This window comes from Mastigoproctus giganteus, chromosome 4 (assembly GCF_048544385.1).
Source record: "Mastigoproctus giganteus isolate SK-2022 chromosome 4, ASM4854438v1, whole genome shotgun sequence".
In the NCBI taxonomy this organism is placed as follows: domain Eukaryota; kingdom Metazoa; phylum Arthropoda; class Arachnida; order Uropygi; family Thelyphonidae; genus Mastigoproctus; species Mastigoproctus giganteus.
Genome location: NC_143578.1, coordinates 85,519,127 through 85,541,193, shown reverse-complemented (window position 1 = coordinate 85,541,193; position 22,067 = coordinate 85,519,127). Strand labels below are relative to the sequence as shown.

Here is a 22,067-nt window from a genome sequence, read left to right as displayed (position 1 = left end):
TCCTTTAATTTCTGTTTTAATTTGTTAATTAGTTAATTTTTGTCTAATTGTTACTTATGTTGCTCTTTAGTTGTCTCTTATACCACTTATTTTTTCTTTAATTTCTAAGTTTATTGTTTAATTTATGTACTGATTTTTTTGTTATTTTGATTGTTTTGTTTTTAACCAAACTCAGAAAGCACTATCTGGTGATTCATATTCATGTTACAACAAAATTCTTGGTTGTAATATGGGACTGTGCACTGTTTGTAGTGATTCTTTTGTATAATTTAAATGACAGCTTTTTATGTTGCTCTTTAGTCTTAATTTTCTTATCTGTTTTTGAGAATATAAGTAAAAGTATTAGCTTTTGATTAATACTTAATCCACCCTAAAAAAAACCCCAAAGGATGAGTCAAAACTTGTGGTATACTTTTAAATTTAAAGTTTTAATATTAGCTATCAGTATTTCAGTCTAATAAATACATCTTAACCAACATAGTGCAGAATTCTTTTGCCAGATAATTGATATACCAACATCAATCACCATTGTAATATTCTTTAAAGATTCAAGTTAGTATCAAAATATAGATAATCTGGGTTTTACTGTTTTTATTAATGCATCAAAAGATGTTTTTAAGAAATTTTGACAATTTTTATTACACAGAAATATATATAGATAGTAGACAGATTGTTATATATGGAGTAACAAAATTTATTTTTGTCAGAAAATTACAGGGAAGGACATTATTTATACTGCTCTTGTTGGCAAGCCAAGTGAAATTACTTATCATCATTCAGAATATTGTGTTCTACATCAAGCTAAGAAACTAGAAATCTCATCACCTATAAGAAGTCTATATGCTATTGGGTATTATTTTGTTTCCATTTTAGAATCCATATTTAATTTTTACACTTATGTATACTTATATCTGCATACTTTTATTCTGTAATTCTGAATGCACTCTGTTTCAAAAGTTCCTAGACTGTTAGCAACAATAGCAACAGCAAACTACATATAGTGATTCAAGTGATAAAAACATTGAGGCCATGTAGACCAGAGTTTCCCAAACTTTTTTAGTCATGTAACACTTTTCATCTCAAAATATATTTACGGAACACTTACGAAACAAGTTTAGCGGGAGCCAAAGAACTGTTTGCTAATATTTTATTACATACATCGCCCTGCGTACCAGGAGAATCTTTATTTCCAACACATGTAAAACCAAAATTCAAATAACTATCAACATACTTTCGTTTTTGTCTTTTATTAGTTGGTTCCTGTTTTTTCACTTCAGATTTTTGGGGAACAAAAAACTGTGATTGTTCATCCTCATTTTGAAGTGTGACAATATTGTGTTCATTTTCATCGACCACAGTTGCAAAACTAGAAGTTGTTGTACTTGCTTCTCATTTAAAGTTTGTTTTTTCAACCACAAATCCATGGTCATTTATTTTAATAATAATATTTCGAAATACTGATAATTATCAAAAAAAATTTATACAAGGAAGTGAGTTTAGTTTTGATATCAGTTCGCTTCTCCTTCTCCCCATGTTCTCCAGGCTGTCACATACGAATGCATATTAGATCACTACATCCCTACTTTTTCGTAGATGTCATTACTTCTATGCATACTTCTCTATGCAATGCCCTCCAAAATAAAGTCTGCAGTCTATTTGATTATTAGTCTATGCCAATATAATAACCAAAAAAAAATAATGTTAAAAATTATGATACAAAAGTGAGTATCATTATAATTTTTGAGTATACAATAGTAGTGTACAAATTTTGCATATTTGTAAAATTTGTACACTACTATTGTATTTAAATTTATATAACAAATATGCAAAATTTATTTATTTTATTTTATTTTTTTAATTATTAATTACAATTTTTCACGGAACACTTGTTCACATCTCACGGAATACAGCTTGGGAAACTCTGATCTAGACTCAGCCTCCCCACCCCCTCTTCAAACAAGTTTTGAGTAAGTCATTCCTATTGCCAGAGGACAGGACATATATCAACTTGTGCAAAGCTGCCACATTATCATAGCCAATGTCTGGGAATGAATGAGTAATGACTGAAGATTAAATTTGATCTTTCAAGCTGAATAAAAGCATGACCTCACATCCTAACTGATGGAGATGGCAGAAAAAAAATTATGTGGCATCTAGAAGATATTAGAAAACTGTATCCTTTCATACTCGGTTTGCTATGTAGTTCCTCATGAGATATTTAAATGTGGGCATCATTTAGGTAAAAACTAATTAATCAAGAAAAAAAAAAAAAACTCTACCTTAATATTTCTTTATATTCAGGAGCACAGAGCAAGATAATTGAAATCAACTTCATTTTTATGGCAGCCACATCATTTGATACTCTGTTAACTTCTCTGAGAGAGAGAGAGAGAGAGAGAGAGAGAGTCTTGATTATCCTTGCTTTAGTGGCATAGAAGTAGCTAGATAATGCAGTGGTACTGTCTTTATCATTGCTGATGTTGGCTTTACCACAGTGATGGGTAAATTGGAATACCACAGTTAAATTTTTTAAGCTCTTGTAGTATAAGAGAACATTGTAAATTGCATGTAGACAAACCAACCTAGATTGAGTGGTCAAAAAAAAAAAAAAAAACCCCGAAAAAATACAGAATTAACAAACACACTAAAATTAAACTTCGACAATCTGTCCACAAGGGTTTTGTAGCCGAGGAAGATGTCTCTGTATGTGCTAGGTGCAGAGAGTGTCAAGAAATTAGGCACCAACTCAGCATTCTGATGGGTGCTTATGAGAGTTTGAAGAGACAGGTCGATTCCCTTGAAGGTATTAAAATTGGCAACCCATCAAGCTCTCAGCTGCCCAACTCAACACCAGAGCTCACACTAGTGAATCAGGCAACACAGCAGCAATCTCCAAGGCAGAATGCATTGGTCCCACAGGAGTTAGTTATTGTCAGTGACTCTATTTTCAAGGAGACTGATAATATATTATGTAAAAAGGATAGATGGAATGGGACCAGGTTATATCTGCCAGGGGCAAAAGTTCATGTAGAACAGATATCGTCTTTTAAGGGCACGAAGTTATATTGTTGTATACGTTGGCACAAATGACATTACGAGTAGTAGATGTGCAAATTTACTTAACAAGTATAGGTCAATGCTGAAAAAAAGGTCGTGAGTTAGGGTTAAATTTGAAAGTGTGCAATTCTGCCCAGACACGATAGGTGGCAGTATATGATTAGAGCCTTGTCAATCAATTCGGCCATGGAGAGATTGTGCAAGGCTCATGGGGAAGAATTTTTCTCAGTATGGTCTGTGCTTGTTAACAGGAGAGACTGCTTCTACAGGGATGGGATACACTTAAATAGAAGGGGTGCAAGAGTGTTTGCTGATGCTGTTGAGGCAGTGTTAAGTGGGTCGGAAAACTGCTAGCTTGGAGGGATTCACAGACTAAAAGTAGCTGCAGGCAGAGGTGAAAGTGATTCTTGCATTCCTTCTATTAGAATGAGCAGCAGCCTGGAGGGCAGGGTGCTGGGGGTGTCAGGGACTGGTGGGAGTCGTCATCAAACAAATAAATACATGGGCTGTGTTAGAGGAACTAAGAATAAGATTAGGTTTTTTTTTTTTTTTTTTTTTAATGTGAACCCCAAACACGAGAGGTATTAGAACCTATAGTACTTAGTACTGTGCTTGGGTTGGAGGTTAAGAAGACAAAAGAAGATATCTGTTGACTGACATTGGACTTGAACTTCTGTAGACTGTAATTTTCAGGAAATACGTATGAAGGAAGGTTGTTCCAGAAAACGGCAGTTGAATGAATAAATGAGGAAGATGAAAAGTTGGTTCTGTGGGTTTGAAGTTGGACAGTAAATGGATGTTGGCTGGTGGTGGCACGTGTTCAGACTGTTTTGAAAGAGAGAGCGGGAATTATAGAAGCCAATTCAGAAGAACAGTGCCCATGGCATCTAGAAGATATTAGAAAACTGTATCCTTTCATACTCGGTTTGCTATGTAGTTCCTCATGAGATATTTAAATGTGGGCATCATTTAGGTAAAAACTAATTAATCAAGAAAAAAAAAAACCTCTACCTTAATATTTCTTTATATTCAGGAGCACAGAGCAAGATAATTGAAATTTCAACTTCATTTTTATCTGTAGAAGAGGCATGCAGCAGAAACAGTGCGTCTCTGAGAAAGCTAGTGGAGACACTGTTAGAGATGAATCATTAATTAACCTAACTGCCCTCTTCTGAATGGACTCAAGAAGCCTGAGAGAGGTTTTGGGGGCACCACCCCAGATGTGGGAACAATATTCCATGGCAGGGCGGATTTGCGATTTATACAGAGTGAGCAGCTGTTTGGAAGAAAAGTAACGCCGAGAGCGAAAGAGAAAACCAAGTTTTTTAGATGCAGAGGAAGCAATATTTGTAATGTGCTTGTGCCAAGAGAGATTAGAAGTCAGGGTAATCCCCAAAAGAGATATATCATTTTGCCTAGAAATCGGAGTGTCACTAAAGATGAGCATAGGAGCAGAAAAATCCTTTTTGCGAGATATAAGACAAGACTGAGTTTTAGAAGGGTTGAAATCAACTAAGTTGTCTTTGCCCCACTGGAGAATTACCTGAAGATCGGCATTTAAGGAATTGGCAGCAGGTTTTCGAGAACTTGAAGCTGATTGAGCTGGACAAGGTTTCTCAAAATGGAAAGTTGAATGCAATGTGCTATCATCGGCAAAACTATGGATAGGATTTCCAGTCAATGGAAGAAGGTCATTGATATACAAGAGGAAAAGAGTGGGGGAAAGAACTGAACCTTGGGGGACACCGGCATTAGTGGAGAAGTTAGAAGACAGAGAGCCATCTACCATCACCCTCAGTGAGCGATCAGAGAGAAAACTGGATAACCAATTACTAAAAACAGTTGGCAAACCATAAGATGGAAGCTTGTTTAGAAGACCTTTATGCCAAACACGATCAAAAGCCTTTGAGATGTTAAGAGCAAGACTTGTTCGGTGAAAGATTCGGTGAAACTTGTGTTTCACCGAATCTTTCCATTGAATTAGTCCATAAATGGGTAACATAAGCCAGAATATCACCAGTGGATCGACACTGACGGAATCCATACTGGCGATCATTGATCAGACGGAAGGTTTCTAGGTAGTTTAAGTGTTGGCGGTTAATTGATTTCTCCATTACATTAGAAAGAGTAGAAGTAATTGTAATGGGACGATAATTGGATGGGAGGGATTTGTCACCCTTTTGGACATATATCAACATTGGCTGGATATGAGCAAATTTCCAAGCAGAAGGAAAAACACCTTTGGAATAAGAAGGCGTAAAAGAATAGGAGTAACTTCAGGAGCACAGGTTTTGAGAACAAGTGGAGAAATACCATCAGGACCTGGAGCTTTCTTAGCATCGAGATTCATCACACTCCTTCTGATATCCTTTTGACGAAAGACCACAGGAGGCATTGAATGGAGCATGTTGGGAATGGTGGGAGGTGTTTTACCAAGATCATTAATACATGAGTTGAAAGAAAAATGGGATGCTAGCAGGTCAGCTTTATCCTTGGCTGAAGTGACAACAGAACCATCTGGTTTGGACAGAGGTGGGACCAGAGATGGGCAAAAGTTGCGGCCAATAGCTTTGGCAAGAGACCAGAATGCTCGGCTACGATTAGGGCAAGAAGCAAGTTTTCTACTCTTAGACTGTTCAAACTCTAGTTTGGACTGATTAATAACTGCTTTACAATTGTTGCGAGCTTTGGTGTAGGCAGAAAATGAAACTGAAGAATTAGAAGCCAGCCAATTACGATATGCAGCATTCTTCTTTTGAACAGCCTTAGCACATTTATTGGAAAACCAAGGTTTAGATAAAGGACGAGATTTTAAAGTGGAGTGTGAGATAAAGGATTCCAGTCCTGCAAGAATAATTTCACTGACATGATCTGAGCAAACATTGACATCAGAAGTTTTGAAACAGTAATCCGACCATGGAAAAGAAGAAAAGAAGTCTCGCAGGTCATCCCATATTGCATTCTTGTAATGCCAAACAACACGAGGTTGGGAATAGCCATGAGATAAAGATTCCATTGGAGAAGAGACAATCACCAAGTTGTGATCTGAGGTGCCTAAAGGACCTCTCACTTCGACCGTGTACTTAGAAGGGTTGTTTGTGAGAAAAGATCAAGCGTATTGGCTTTATGATTAGGATTGTCTGGTATTCTTGTAGGTAAATGAACACTCTGCTAGGTCATTAGTAATTGCAAAAGCCTCAGCATCTCGACCTGCTGGATTGGTGTGACTAGAAAACGGAAGCCAGCTAGAGTTGTGAACATTAAAATCATCAAGGAAAATTACTGCACTGTTAGGAAAGTTGGACAGGAGAAAGTCAAGTTGCAAAGAGAGGAAGTCAAAGAGCTCCAAGTGATTAGTGGAATTGGAAGAATGGTGGAGACAACAGTTGAATTTGATACAATGAAGTAGAGAGATTTTAAGCCAGAGAAGGTCGAAAAGAGGAGATTCCAAATTGCTAAGTCTCTGACAGGGAATATCAGAACGGACATATGCACAAGTACCACCTTTGAGGCGAAAGGAATCATACAGCGAATAATTTTGGCATCTGAGATGAGCAGCGGTTGAATCAACTGATAACTGAGATTCTGTCAGAAAAAGTAGGGCCTGGCAGACTGCAAGTGGAAATGGACATCATTGAGATTAGAACTGAGACCACGTATATTTGTGAAATGGACTAGGAAGTGTTCGGGAGGTTTAGATTTTTTTCGCAGATAAGCTTACTGTATTAGTTTGACAATTCATGGTGTATTCAATAGTAAGAAAAAGTGGGTGGGACATGCTGTATGAAGTAATGAAATATTTGGATATGGCGTACACGTGGTAAGAATATACCCAGATCCTTGACTTAACGTGGCTTCGACAATGCTCCCCGCATACACACTACTCGGACTCCCTCCAGTCACTATCTGGCAGAGTAGAAGTAGCAAGATTATACACTAGCTGATCCGGAAGCCTCCTAGAGAGTTACCAATAGGTTCGGTCCAGTGTACTAACTAGCGGCCGGCCTGCGAACACCGTTTTAGAGCTGTACCCTCGAAATGTAAGGAATATTGGATCTCGCCACGATGTTCATCATAACCTCAAAAGTCATCAGTCATACTGCATGATGGAAGAGATAGCGAAGGGTTGACTGGAACTTAGCTCTAGAGACTAAACATGGGTTCCACCACTTCAAGCCTCCAATAAGCAAAGTGGTGGTATTTCACCGGTTGATGAGAGTCATCTACCACCTAGTACTGCCTGGTAACGTAGAGGGGCGGCATTCCTCCATGTGGTGTGGACACCACACCTCGACCCCTGCTTACGTTGGTTCACAACTGGGTGATCACCCACTATGTACTTGTGCATGGAGGTTATACCCAGGATTACTAACAGTCCCACCATCGTGAAGGTGCAAGCAGAGGATTTGGCTGTCATAGACCATCCAGACTTCACCGAAACTGGGTCCACTTGACTTGAGTGTCACCCGAATATCAGTTCCATCAGCGTTTTAGACTCCTAGGTAGAAAGTACAGCTTGTCTGGCATTTCTGAGAGAATGTCTGTGATAACCTCAAGGACCAAAGGTGCATGTATACTTGCACTGTATACCAATGCTAGGAGTATAGCAAATAAATTTGATGAATTAATTTAAAGTGCTGGTCAAGACATCAAAGGCAGATATTGTTGGGATATCAGAAATTTGGAGTTACGCAGATATTAGGAATGCAGAATTGAGATTTCGGGGAGTACAATGTGTACAGAAAGGATAGACAGGATAGGAAGGGAGGATGGGTTATGCTGTTAATTAAGAAAAACATAAAATTTAAGGAAGTGCATCCAGTTGACATAGATGGACAGTGCAATGTTGAGTCAGTTTGGTGTGACCTAAACACTGGGAAAGCAAAAATGACAGTAGGGAGTGTGTTATAGGCCTAATGACTCTAATGAGTACAGAGAAATAAAATGGGCCAGTAAATCAGATTGTGTTATAATGAGGGATTTTAACTTCCTAGATATTGACTGGAACTTGTGGGTTGGTCAGTTGCACACTAGCAAGACTTTCCATCTGCTCCACTTCATTCCTCCTGTCTCTGTGTATATGGGAGGTTAAAAAAACCTTTATGGTAGTGATCACTTTCCCGTGTTATCCACCATTTCTAATGGGAGCAATGCTACCAGTCGAGGATACGTTGAAAAACCAATCATGTCGACTGGTTCAACCTCTGGCAATGTTCATACCACTAGAGTCAGCCAGGGGCCAATTAATGAGTCAGTAAAGCACATCTCAGAAAGTATCATCCAGTCATCGTCAGTTGCAATCCCAAGGACATTGTCCCGGTTTCCACGTTTTCCAAAACAATGGAGAATGCACAGCGGCTAGAAAGGCCGAAAACAAAGCATGGGGACTATTTCATCGTTACCCCAGCACAGATAATTTAATAGCCTTCAAACGTGCACATGCCAAAGCTGTTATATCAGATGTCAGAACCAAAAGGAATCTTGGATCCAACTTGCATCTTCCCTCACACGGGCTGCTAATCCCAAAACCATCTGGGACAAAGTTCGGAAAATGAAGGGCAAATACACCTCACACCCTTCATCGATTCTGGAACATAATGGATGTGCAATTGCAGACCTAACTGCAGTTGCAAATACTCTTGGGGAGGCATTTGCTAAAGTGTCTTCAGAAATATCATACCCCCCAGAATTCCTCGCGCTCAAACAAAGATCAGAAAAACATCACCTGAAAGCTGTCTTCTAAGAATTGCGAGGACTACAATCAGCTGTTTACACAGTGGGAGCTGAAAGCAGCACTCTCACAATCCAAGGAAATTGCTGTTGGGCCAGGTGACATCCATTATGAGATGAATAAACACCTTTCATTAGAATCCATTAATCGTTTGCTCTGTCTCTATAATAGAATCTATATTGAAGAGACGTTTCCAGACTCATGGCACCCGGTGTTCTTTGACATGGAAAAAGCATATGACATGGCTTGGAGATACGATATCTTAAAAGACATATATTACTTTGGTCTTAGAAGACACATTGCCATTTTTATTAAAAACTTCCTCTCTTCACCCTGAACCGGAATTTAAACTCTGACAAACATCATTCCAGTAGCACCAAACACAAAGTTCTTGGAGCTCATATTTGATAAGTTGATATTTCTACCACATATCAGTAAACTACAGAACAAGTGCACAAGAGGATTGACCCTCCTATGTGCGATATCCTCCAATAAATTGGGAGCAGACTGCTGCACCTTACTCCACCTATATCGTGCACTTTTCCTTTCTAAATTAGATTATGGGTCCCAAGTGTATGCATCAGTAAGAAACAGTGTACTATGATGGCTAGATCCAGTTCATCATCAAGCCATCCGTGTTGCTACAGGTGCTTTCAGAACATCTCCCATCCAGAGTTTATATGTCGAAGCAGGTGACCCGCCTCTGTCCCTGTGACAAAAGCAATTGTCTCTAAAATATACTTTTAAACAGAAATCCCTCCAGACAACCCCACGTGTACATGCATTTTTGAGCCACTATGGGAAACTATCTACAACCCGTCACACTGCCAACCTTCCCTTTGGTATCCGGGTCCAAGAACTGCTCAGAGAGCTTAACATCACGGTAAACAATGTTGCTGAGTCACCAAGGCAATGACTTCTACCCTGGCATCTTTGCTTTCTATCATGCAATTTCTCCATCAAAAATTGGAGTAAACCCACCATGCCATGTTCTGTTTACCAACAACTCTATACTGCTCACCAAGCCGAATACTCTGATTTCTTGCCTATCTTCATTGATGGCTCGAAATCAGAGTTATCTGTTATATCTGATGCCGTCTTTCCAGATATACTATATCTGGGAAGATTCCCCAAGAATGCAGGATATGCGATAAGAGTTAGCCTTGGACCATATGAAACTCAACTAACAAAGGTGCATGGTGTATATAGAGACTCGTTTATCCCCTGATAAACGTGTAATATTAAGTATATTACAGGTTTATCAGAGGATTCGGTACAATCCTCACCCATTCCTGACCCATATCCAGCAGAGATTACGTTCTCTTTTTGAGCATTCCTTTGACATCCATTTTTGCTGGATCCTGAGCCACATTGGGACCAAGGGTAATGAATTGGCTGACACTGCAGCCAGATCATCAGCCCTACAACAACAGCAGCCTGTTAGTCTCCTAATGGCAGCAACCTTGGGCAGGTCACAAACAAGCTATATCAGATAAAGCCTGTTATCCAACATTGGCAGTTGAGGCTGCGCAGGAACCACAGAGAGAAAGTTGTTCTAGCTCGCCTCTGCATAGGACATAGTTATCTTATGCATGCATTCTTGCGTAGGACAGACGACTCTCCTATGTGTGAGGATTGTGACACCTTTTTAACCATTCACCATATTTTAACTGAATGTCCATGATATAGACAGCAACGTTTTATGTATTTTAACATTTTTTACCCATTTGACTGAGCCTTATACACCAAGTCAGATTTTATATGACAACAACATGTCAGCTGTTTTTAGGTTTTTAAAATCAATAAACCTTTAATATATGTTAATAAAAATCTATCTTTATATTAGTTTACTTCGTACATATTTATATTTTTATACATGTCGACATAGTGACCTAAGCAATTACGTCACTACAATTTTTAGTGTTATCTTGTATGGGACATGGCTTTGGCACATTATAGCCCTAGTTGAAGATGTGCCATTAAAACCCAAACAATCAACCAACCAATCAAGGTTTAGGCCTAAATGGATGTCAGATGAACTAATGTGACTTGTGGCAGAGAAGAAAAAGGGATGCATATAAATTATCTGGCAACACAGAAGCCTATGGTAGATATAAGCTAGTCTGCAATGAAGTCATAAAGGAGGATAGGCAAGCAACGGCATATTACGAGAAATCTTGGACAAAGACAAAAAAATAAAATAAAAATATAAAACACCCTTTCTTCTTCTTCTTCTTTGGTCCTTAGCTGGCAGCTGGGGGAGGCGGTTGGCCACGCAACCAGTATGCTGCTGTAGGTGCCGCAGGGTTTCGGACTTGCTCTGTGATGTTCTTCCATACCTTACGATCCATGGCTTCAGTCCTGGCCTGGTTAAGGTCGAGACGTCGGCTCTTCAAGTCATCTTCCACTTGCTTGGCCCACGTTTTCCTAGGCGCGGTCCGTTGGATGCTCCATTGGGTGGGTCGTTGTCTCCAAAGGAGTGTGGATGGTATTCTGTTCGTGCCCATTCTACATACGTGGCCAAACCATCTGAGCCTTCGCTTCTGGATTTGGTCGGCAATGGTTGGTTGCTGTTGGCATCTGGCGCGGATGGTATCATTAGTGATGCGGTCGCGAAGAGAGATGCCCAAGATCTGCCGCAGGCATCGCATTTGGAATACCTCAAGTTTGTTCAAATCTAACTTGAGACAAATCCACGTTTCCGATCCGTAAAGAAGAATGGGCAGGATCAAAGTCCGGAAGAGTCGGATTTTAGTCTTTGTGGAAATGTTGGTCCTCTTCCACAGACACCATTTGAGCGAGGCGAACGCAGTGGCCGCCTGTCCAATTCTGCTGTGAATTTCCATGGTGGATGCAACTTTCTTCTCCTGGACCAGCGACCCAAGGTATTTAAAGTCCTGCACTTGCTCGATCTGGACGCCTTCGAGATAGATGGTGGCTTGCGACCCATCTGTTGTCAGGGCCTTTGTCTTACCAGCATTGATCTTCAAACCGTATGGCCGGGCAATGTCGTGGAGGATTTCCGTGGCTTCAGCGTCGTTACCAGCAAGGATAGCACTATCATCAGCAAACATCAGGTCAGTCACATAGTGATCCTTGTCATATTGTATGCCCTGTCTGTTTCTGAATGCTTGCCTCATAATGGCGTCGACCACGATGTTGAAAAGCAACGGGGAGGCTACATCCCCTTGGCGGACTCCAGTTTGGATGGTAAATTCCTCAGATAAATCGTTCTGGATGCGCACCTGGCTGGTTAAACCGTTGTATGCAGTTTGGAGGAGTGTGATGACTTTTCGAGGTACATGTTCAACCTCTAGTAGTTTCCATAAGGCAGGCCGGTGGACACAGTCGAAAGCAGACTTAAAGTCAATGAAAACAATGACGGTTCGCTGTCCACACCGGATCCTCTCCTCCATCAGCTGACGAATGGCAAAGATTTGATCACAGCATTCTCGCCCGGGTCTAAATCCTGCCTGTTCTTCTCGACTGGTTTGCTCGCGATGTTTTTGCAGTCTTGACTGGATAATCTTCATAAAGACCTTTCCAATGATGGAAAGGAGGCTGATGCCATGGTAGTTCTTGCAGTCCCGGTTATCACCTTTCTTGTGGATTGGTACGATAATGGCTTTCCTCCATGTTAACGGAATTTGTTCAGTGCACCAGATGGTTTTGAGGAGTGAGTGTAGTCGGCGAAGCAGTACATCTCCCCCGGCTTTGATCGCTTCTGTGGTGACTTGGTCCACTTCTGGTGCCTTGCCATTCTTCAGGGATTGTATGGCTGCTTTCACTTCTTCTACTGTAGGCTCAACATCGACCATGGAGACCTCAGGGGGGTCGATCGAGAGTGCTGTTGCTGGCGGTCCCTGAGTGGGTCGTGATTATACAGAGCTTTGAAGAATTCACTCCACCGTTGCAGGCGTTCGGATGGTGATCGCACGAAGGTCCCATCAGCATTCTTGATGTTGTCACTAGTCAATTTAGTCTTTCCACTCAGACATCTGAGGGTGCGGTAGAGAGTGCGGTACTCGTTTTTGGATGCCGCCACTTCAAGATCGTCTGCCACTTGGTTCCAGTATGCTTCTCTTTCTGCTGTCATTCTTTGTCGGACTTCTCGGTTTAGCTGCCGGTACCGTTCAAAGTCGACCAACTTTGCCTGTTTCCGTTTGTCCACGAGGTCGAGGCACTCATCTGATATCCATGGTTGCGTTCGACGTCGGGCAGTGGACATAGGGGCTTGGCACATTCCAGGATGGCATCAGAGATCTGCTTTTCTTCTTCATTTATATCCTCGGGCACGGCCAGCATCTCGAAGCGGTTGGATAGGGCGATCTGATATGCCTGTTTGTTGGCAGCATTCATTAGCTGCCTCCCGTCCAGCTTGGCTGACCGAGATGATCTTTTTGCATGCCGTAATTTGAGCTGCACCTTAGCCCGGATGAGGTAATGATTAGATCCGCAATCAGGTCCCCTCATGGCACGAACATCCATGAGTGATGAGCGAAATCTGGCATTGATCAAAATGTAGTCAGGATTGCTGAGTCCTTGCCAGATGGATTTCGCCATGTAAGTTGATGTTTTTGAGGGTGCTGGAAATGGCTGTTTCCAATGATCAGGTTGTTAGATGCGGCAAAGGACAACAAACGTAGTCCGTTGTCATTGATCTTCCCATTGCCAAACTTGCCCATTGTTGTTTCCCAACCAGATCTGTCCACGCCAATATGGGCATTAAAGTCCCCTGCGAGGATGATCACTTCTGTCTGCGGAATTGAATCCAGCGTATGTTGGAGCTGGTTGTAGAAGTCATTCTTGGTCGGGTCCAGGCTAGTCTCAGTTGGCGCATAGGCGGAGATAATATGGGTCTTGATGGTGCCCTTGACAGTAAGGACTGCTAGGCGGTCCGATATTGGTTGGAAAGCGATCACACTACTGGTGGCCTGAGCATCGACCATAAAGCCCACTCCTGCTTCTCGTTTCTCGCCACCAGAGTAGAATAGCATAACCGCTTCGTTAGGTGCTGGTGGTTGGATGATCATCGTTCCAGACCCGGTGAGCCTTAATTCAGATAATGCTGCGATTGATATCTTGCACCTAAGTAGTTCTTGGGCAATGATTTCCTTTTGTCCAACGTGGTGCCCCGTTCGAACATTCCATTCGCCAATGTTAATTGTCCTTTTCGGCGTAGTAAGCTTATTGCTGTGGCCAGTGATCCACTTCACACCAGCACCCTGGGTCCCCAGTGCTGGCGCATCGGCTACCCCGGATGCGGTAACATTGTTATAACAGCTTGTTCTGTGGCCAGTGGTCCACTTCACACCAGTACCCTGGGTCTCCAGTGCTGGCGCATCGGCTACCCCGGATGCGGTAACATTGTTTTAAGAGCTTGTTCCGAATTTCATGCGGTTTCTTGCCTAGTTTCCCCGATTTCCCGGTTCTGGTCATTTCGGCAGGATGACCACCCTCCTCCTTTCGCAGCCGGGCTTGGGACCGTCCATGGCGGAGACACCCTTTACTTAAGTAAACTCTAGAAGGCAATGAATGTATCAGATTTGTCCACGTGATGATATCAATGGTACGACCATTGATGATCCTGCTCAGGTAGCTAACAAACTGAATGAATATTTTGCATCTACATTCCCACATGTGGTATTCTGTATGGAAGTGGAGGCCAGAAGCTTATTAAACTCAAACAGGGAGCTTAATGATTTTGTACGAGAGCAAAGTGGAGAAGAAACTGTTGAAGTTAAACATAAGAAAGGCACCTGGGGAGGATGGGATCTATCCAGTTATATTCAAGAAGGAAGTAAGCAAACTCTTAACCATAATTATGAGAGCATCCTTGGACTCAGGAGAAGTCCCCACAGAGTGGAGATGTGCAAATGTATCTCCAATTCACAAAGGGGGATCAAAGGATGACACGAGTAATTATAGACCTGTTAGTTAACTTTTGTTTTGGGGAAAATAATGGAGTAACAGGTTAAAGAAGCAGCAATACAGGATCATATAGACAAGACTGCAGTTATAGTTCAGACACAACATGGGTTTGTTAAGGGGACGTTTCATCTGACCAATCTAATTGGATACTACAATGTGGCCACAAAGGAACTGGATGCAAAAAATAATTTTGATATCATATACAGTGCATCCTCGTTATCCGAGGATAACTGGTTCCAGAAAATTTCACTTAAAACGGGGACAAAATTTTCATAATGTTTATTATTTAAATAAAATAAATGCAACTAGGCATAATATTTTAAGAGTTTAAGATTCTATATCTCTATAATATCGGTTTAGATACACCATAGACAACTCTTAAAGAAAAACTATGGTAGTAGTGTGAAAGGCATCACCCAGGGAAGGAGCAGCAGTGCGTAGCACACACTTCTTGATTAGACGGGGGTTCGAGCCCATCACCACCCAGATAAGGAGGATGCAGAAAGGTCAGGGAATGACCACCGCATATCCCGGAGCAATATGGCCTTAGTTGCTAATGCTCCTAAAACCCAAATAACAACAACAGCATCACCCAGGGACTCACATCTGGTGAGTATGGGCTTGGCACACCTAGGGTCCCGAGCTGGATACCATCACTCTTCTCTTTCTTAGTGATTCCTTTCTACCCCCCCCCCTCTCTTTCTCTCTCTCTCTCTCTCTCTCTCTCTCTCTCTCTCTCTCTCTCTCTCTCTCTCTCACTCTCAGGGTAATTTGGGAATTTTTTTTTGCTAGTGCAGCATAAGCCTCAGGCTTCTTTGCATATAGCTAATAATAATAATAATTTCATCTGTATCTCATATTGTGCTCATCCTTCACAATGAGTTGCCCATGTATTGCACTACCTGAAATAAGTAACACTTCACTAATGGAGAAGCCTATTGTTACTTATTCTCAGTGGATGCCGCCACTCAGATGGCACCAAAGCTAGTTGGCTTTTCATCGGTGTGTGAAAAGCCAACTAGCTTTGAAATGGTGCCATCTGGGTGAAATGATGCCTTTCACACTACTACCGTAATTTTTCTTTAAGAGTTTTCTATGGTGTATCTACACCGATATTATATAGTAATGTTTATTATGTACTTGTACATAGCAAAAAATGGATGAAAGAACTGTAAAATAAGAAAATTATTTTATTAGACATTTTTTATTATAATATGTTGGTCAATGTAAGGTTAAGTAAAATTTATTGAAATTACAGTATTTTTCAGTTGTATGAATAAAGAATGAATCCAGAGTTGTTCGTGTTTTTTTTTTTTTTTTTGCCGTATTTTTTCAGATAAAATTGTGTTGCAGCATTTAGTTATGTCTTTAACTTCACGCTTAGCTTTTGTTGCTGGATCATGAAGATCGTTCTTACAAAAAATATTCAAGTGCTTGGTCAATTTTTTCAAGGGAAAAAGCTTAATTCTTTAATTTTCAAATCCTTGTAACTGCAGAGACACGGATAATGAATACTCTGATATCAGGGACCCCCTGTACTTGGATTTTAGGAAAACTTTTGATAATGTTGCACATGGAAGACTGCTGTACAAATTAGAGCAGTATGGCATTAAGAGCAAGTTGCTGCTGTGGATAAAGGGATGGTTGATTGGGAGAAGACGGAGCATGGCAATCAATGGACACTGCTCTTTGTGGACTAGTGTTATTATTGGAGTACCCCAGGGTTTGGTGTTGGGCCCATTTTTGTTCATTGTTCTCTATTTATCAATGATATCGATAAAGGTATATCAGGCTTAATGTCCAAGCATTGCACACAATGCGAAGGTTGGCAGGGTTATTAATGACAGTAATAACAATATGCTACTGCAATAGGATCTAGAAAAGTTAGGAAGATGGGCCGAGAGGTGGCAATGTTGACAAATGCAAAGTACTGCTTATGGGTAGCAGTAACCCCAGATTAACATACCAACTATGCAGTATTATATTCAGAGTAGTGGAAAATGAAAAAGACCCAAGGTAATTATGCAGTCAGATATGAAGTCTTCTTAGCAGTGCAGACAGGTTACCAGAGCAGCTCATGGGAGTCTTGTCAATGATATACAGGAATTTTTCTAGCAGGGATAGAGATGGTTATCCCTTTGTATAAGGCAATGGTCAGATCTCATCTTGAGTAATGCATACATGTCTGAATGCCTTGAAATGCCAAGAAAGCAGACTTATACAGTATCAGCAAAAAAAAAAAAAAAAAAAAAAGGGAATTTTTTTTTGCTGATACTGTATAAGTCTGCTTTCTTGCATCATATGCCTCTACTAATGTTAATGATATAGGAAAGAAAATGTTAATACAGCATTAGACAATGAATGGGTGTTGACTGGTTTGGAAAAGAGTAGTGAAATTACAGATGGCAATTCAGAAGGACAGTGCCCATAGAGGTGTCTACAGAAATGGCATGCAGAAACTGAATGTCAGTGACACAAATAGTGGAGTGAGTTCATAAGAGATGGGTCATTAATTAGCTTGGCTACCCTGGATGGAAACTAGAACAAAAGAAAGGTTTTTAGGGGCACCACTCCAGATGTGGGAAAAATATTCCATGGTAGGACAGATTTTAGATTTGCTGAGAGTCATTAAGTACTTGTTTAGAAGAAAAGTAATGCTGAGAGTAAAAAAGAAAACCTGTTTTTTTTTTTTTTTGTTTTTTTTTTAGCTAGAGAAAACAATATCATTGATGTTCTTATGCCAAGAACAATTAGAGGTCAGGGTAATATCCAGTAGAAATATGTGATATTGTCTGGAAATCCAAGTCATTGAAGGTGAGTAGATGAGTACAGAAGCAGTAGACTCTTTCGCATGAAAAATAAGACAGGACACTCAGTCGTAAGGGATTAAAGTTAAATAAGTTTTCTTTTCTCCACTGGGGAATATTCAAGAATTGAAGCAGTTTGTACAGGGGCAATGTTTTTCCAGCTGAAAGGTAAAATTGTGTGTATCATTGGCAAAACTATGGATAAGATTTCCAATTAGTGGAAAAAGGGCATTAATATACAAGAGGAGAAGAGTGGTGGAACAAATTGAACCTTGGTGAATACTAGTATTAATTGAGAAGTTAACACTATCTACCATCACCCACAGTGACAAAGCAGCTCTTTTGAGCCAGTTTTCTCTCCATTTTTTGGGCTGCAAAAAACAGCTGACAGTCCATAAGATGGGTTGGTTGGTTTGGTTATTTGGTTTTTAGGAGCATTAGCAACTAAGGCCATATTGCTCCGGGATATGCGGTAGTCATTCCCTGACCTTTCCGCATCCTCCATATTTGGTGGTGACGGGCTCGAACCCCGGTCTAATCAAGAAGCGTGTGCTATGCACTGCTGCTCCTTCCCACCTGGCTACGGAGGCACCTCCATAAGATGGGAGCTTGTTTATAAGACCTTTATAACAAATACAGTCAAAAAGAGCTTTGCTTGAGTTTAAATGAACTTTTCCCTCCAGTTTGACCAAAATGAGTAACATAAACCTTATATCACCAGAGGATCAATAATGACAGAATTCAATCATTGATCATTTGGAAAGTTTTGATAGCTTAAGAGTTGGCAGTTGATGGATTTCTTCATTATTGTAAACTCCACTGACCTGGTGGTCGTGGCAGAGTATAAACAAGAACGTATATATATATATATATATATATATATATAATTCTGATATCTCTCTGTAAGAAGACCACAAGAGACATTGAGCGGAGTGTGTTTTGTATAATAGGAGGTGATTTTACCAAGATCATCGACATGAGAGTTAGTAGAAAAGCAAATGCTTATGTTCCTTTTCTCACCAATAACTCTTCAGAGTGCAGTTAATATTATTTATCCTCTACCTATCTAGAGGACACCTAACTCTTTTTCAGTCCACTAACTTATTCCTGGCACAAAAGGAAAGCAGATAACTTTGGGGTTCCTTGTTTCTGCTTAGATTATAGAATATTGAAATCTGTATATTGCTATTTTCTGGTATTATGAAACAATTTGTCTGAGCACCCATTGCTTTTAAAGGTGCAGTAAAAGCTTCCTCCTCCTTCCAGTTCCTCCTTAGAAATAACTCACCGTGGTCTTTCTATATTAGAAAATAACTCATCTTGGTCTTGATCTTGACATAGAATTAAAAAAGCATATGATAATTATTATGATATCGTATATTAAATTTCTTTTATTGCAGAAAGTGAGGAATGACACATTCATTCTAATATATATGATTTTTTTTTAAATGTCACACATCATTTAAGCGACTTTATAGAAATTCTAAATAAAAATAATTACTTACTACTTAGAAGAACCTACCACTAAGTGTTAAGTATTTTATAAAAAATATAGTTTTTTTTATAGAAAACAGTATATTAAGATTAAAATAATATTTAATTTTAGTTGTTTCTATTGTCAAGCAAATAAAATATATATTTTATTTGTTACATTGTGGTTTACATTAGCCACATAAAATTTTAGTTTTATTATTGTGATTCACTGGTTTTCTTTAGGTTGATGGGACACTCAAGATACCCAGAAAATTTAATAATTAGGATGTCCTGATCCCCCATGCATGCTAGATAACAAAGCATTTTCTGTATAATAAAAGTGGGTAACTTCATTTTTTAGGCATTTGGCTTTGGCAGAAGCAACAGCTTTTATATAACTTTATTTTTCTTAGAAGTCAAAATCTAAATTATTTAAGATATTAAAAGATAAGATTCAAAAGAGAAAAAGGACTGAAAATCTGGTGAAATTAATGAAGAGCTATTTATCTTAACTATTCAATAGAACTGTTAATTTTTAATGTAAATAGATCAGTATGTAATGCTAAGCAGAATTTAAGGCTCTAATCATCACTACCATTTCAAACATAGTCCTTATGTTTGAACTGGTAGTGATGATTAGAGTCTTAAAGAGTTTGCCTTCACTTTATTGGAATATTGGAATAGTAGTAGTAGAGGTATATGATGCAAGAAATAAAGCATATGTAGGATCAGCCAAAAAAAAAAAAAAAAAAACACAATTTCACACATCCATTCCCTCTAACAGTTTGTTCTGTTCCTCCTTGAATTTATTTAAGTTATCAACTTCCACAACGACAAAAGGAAGTTTGTTCCAGCAATCAACACTCCTCTGGCTAAAGGCAAATTTCTGCACATCTATTTTACAACTGTCTTTCTCCAATTTGAATTTATGTCCCCTCAAGTTGTAATCTAAGTAAGAAGAAGAATCCCATCAGAATTGAGCCTGCTCAACCCATTCAAGGCCTTATGCATCTCAATCAGATCACCTCATAGGTGCCTAGTCTCCAGACCCTGCAATTTGCAGAACTTAAGCCTTTCTTGGTAAGAGCCAGTCTTGTAACCCTTCTCTGTACTTGCTCAAGGAACTCTACATCCTTCCTAAAATGAGGCCTACAGACCTGTACTCAGTACTCAAGGCGTTGCCTGACCATTGCCTTATACAAAGGGATAATCACCTCCTTTTCCCTACTAGCAAAATTCCTGTATAACATTGACAATACCCCATGACCTGCTCGGGCAGTCTGTCTGCACTGCTTGGAAAATATCATATCTGACTGCACAATTACTCCCAGGTCTTTTTCATTTTCTGCCACCCTAGTGTGCAGTGCTGTAGTCGTAAAATTAGCAAATTCCAGAGGGTATACGGTGTGTGTGTGTGTAAAGTATGTAAGAAGTGAAAAATACACAAAGTGCCAAGTACAAGAAGGGTGAGGATAGCAGAAAAAAGAAGTAATGTTGGTTTGTAAAAGGAGAAAGAATGTGAAAATCCTATAAGTTAAAATGAATTAAGAGAATTATAGGATGAATTGCAAAGACAATTAGAGGTGAGGGAACTGCAAAGTAAAATTATTAAATAAATAAAATAAAAGGTGGGATAGCAGTCATCAGATATGGGTCGGCAAATTCAGTTATTAGTCGAATATAGTGATAGCAAAAATGAAAAATCTGATGCAAGCTGAAGTAATTATTGATACATGGTCAGGTATATTTTTGTGTTTATTTGTGCATTTTTCACTTCCATCTACCCAAACTTTATCAGACTTTTCAATTCTTACATAAACTTTTGCATCCTTTACTGCTGCTTTGCACGTTTTGGTGTATCTGTCATACATAGCTTATTTATTTTTATCCATCAACTGAAACTACATGTTTAATACTCATGATTTTATATTACATTTAATATATGTATATACACACACACCGATGAGCCAAAACATTAAGACCAGCGAGTCATTATGCAAATCGAAGTATGCAGGTGAAATGTGGCACGTGGCCGGGTTGGGACACAGTTTAAAAAATACCTGATCCTGAGCTCTGTTAATCAGTGGTGTTACTCTTGTTCTTCAGATGGGAAAGGCAGTGGACTTAAGTGAGTTTGACAAAGGCCAAATTGTAATGGCTAGACGACTAGGTCAGAGCATATCTGAAACGGTATGGCTGGTGGGATGCTCCCAGTCAACCGTGGTTAGTACCTACTGAAAGTTGGTCCGAGAAGGAGAAACCCACGAACCGCCAGTGAGCTGTTGGATGACCATGGCTCATCGATGCTCGAGGTGAGTGAAGGCTCTCCCGGATGGTACGTGGCAACAGAAGAGCGATTGTGGCACAACTAGCCGGTAATTGGAATGCTGGTGACAGGAATAATGTGTCACAACACACAGTACATCGAACCCTGCTTAAAATGGGGAAGCATAGCCGCAGGCTGCTCCGAGTGCCCATGCTAATCAAGGTTCATTGGCGACAGTGCCAGCAACGGGCATGCAAGCATCGAAACTGGACCCTGAGTGATTGGAAGAAGGTTGTCTGGTCCGATGAATCACATTTCCTGTTTCACCATTTGGATGGCTGGGTACATATGTGTCGTTTACCTGGGAAAGTGATGGCGTCTGGATGCACTGTGGGACAAAAACAAGCCAGTGTCATGCTTTGTGCAGTGTCCTGCTGGGATACCGTGGGTTCAGTCATCCATGTGCTGGGCACTCTGACGTCTACTACCTACCTATACATGTCATTGCTGATCAGGTACACCCTTTCATGGCAATGGTCTTCCCCTCTGGTGGTGCCGTCTTTCAGCAGGATAATGCACCATGCCACATCACCCAGATTGTTCGAGAATGGTTCGTGGAACATGAGGAAGACTTCCAGATATTGCCATGGCCTCCAAATTCCCCAGACATCAATCCCATCAAGCATCTGTGGTGTGTTGGAACAGCAACTCCGATATGTGGCATCTCAACCACGGACCTCACAGGAGTTAAAGGATCTGCTGGTTATGTGTTGGTACCAGATACCACAAGACACATTTAGAA

At 40.1% G+C, this 22,067-nt stretch overlaps 1 protein-coding gene across 1 annotated transcript in view; it reads left to right on the top strand.

Annotated features, from left to right (window-relative positions):
* The window catches only part of LOC150086882 (haloacid dehalogenase-like hydrolase domain-containing 5), a 387,404-nt gene that overhangs the window by 268,849 nt on the left and 96,488 nt on the right, over window positions 1–22,067 (top strand). The window contains exon 8 of the mRNA XM_090371650.1: window positions 708–850. Coding sequence (XP_090227776.1) covers window positions 708–850 — 143 coding nt within the window. The remainder of the gene's footprint in view (window positions 1–707; window positions 851–22,067) is intronic.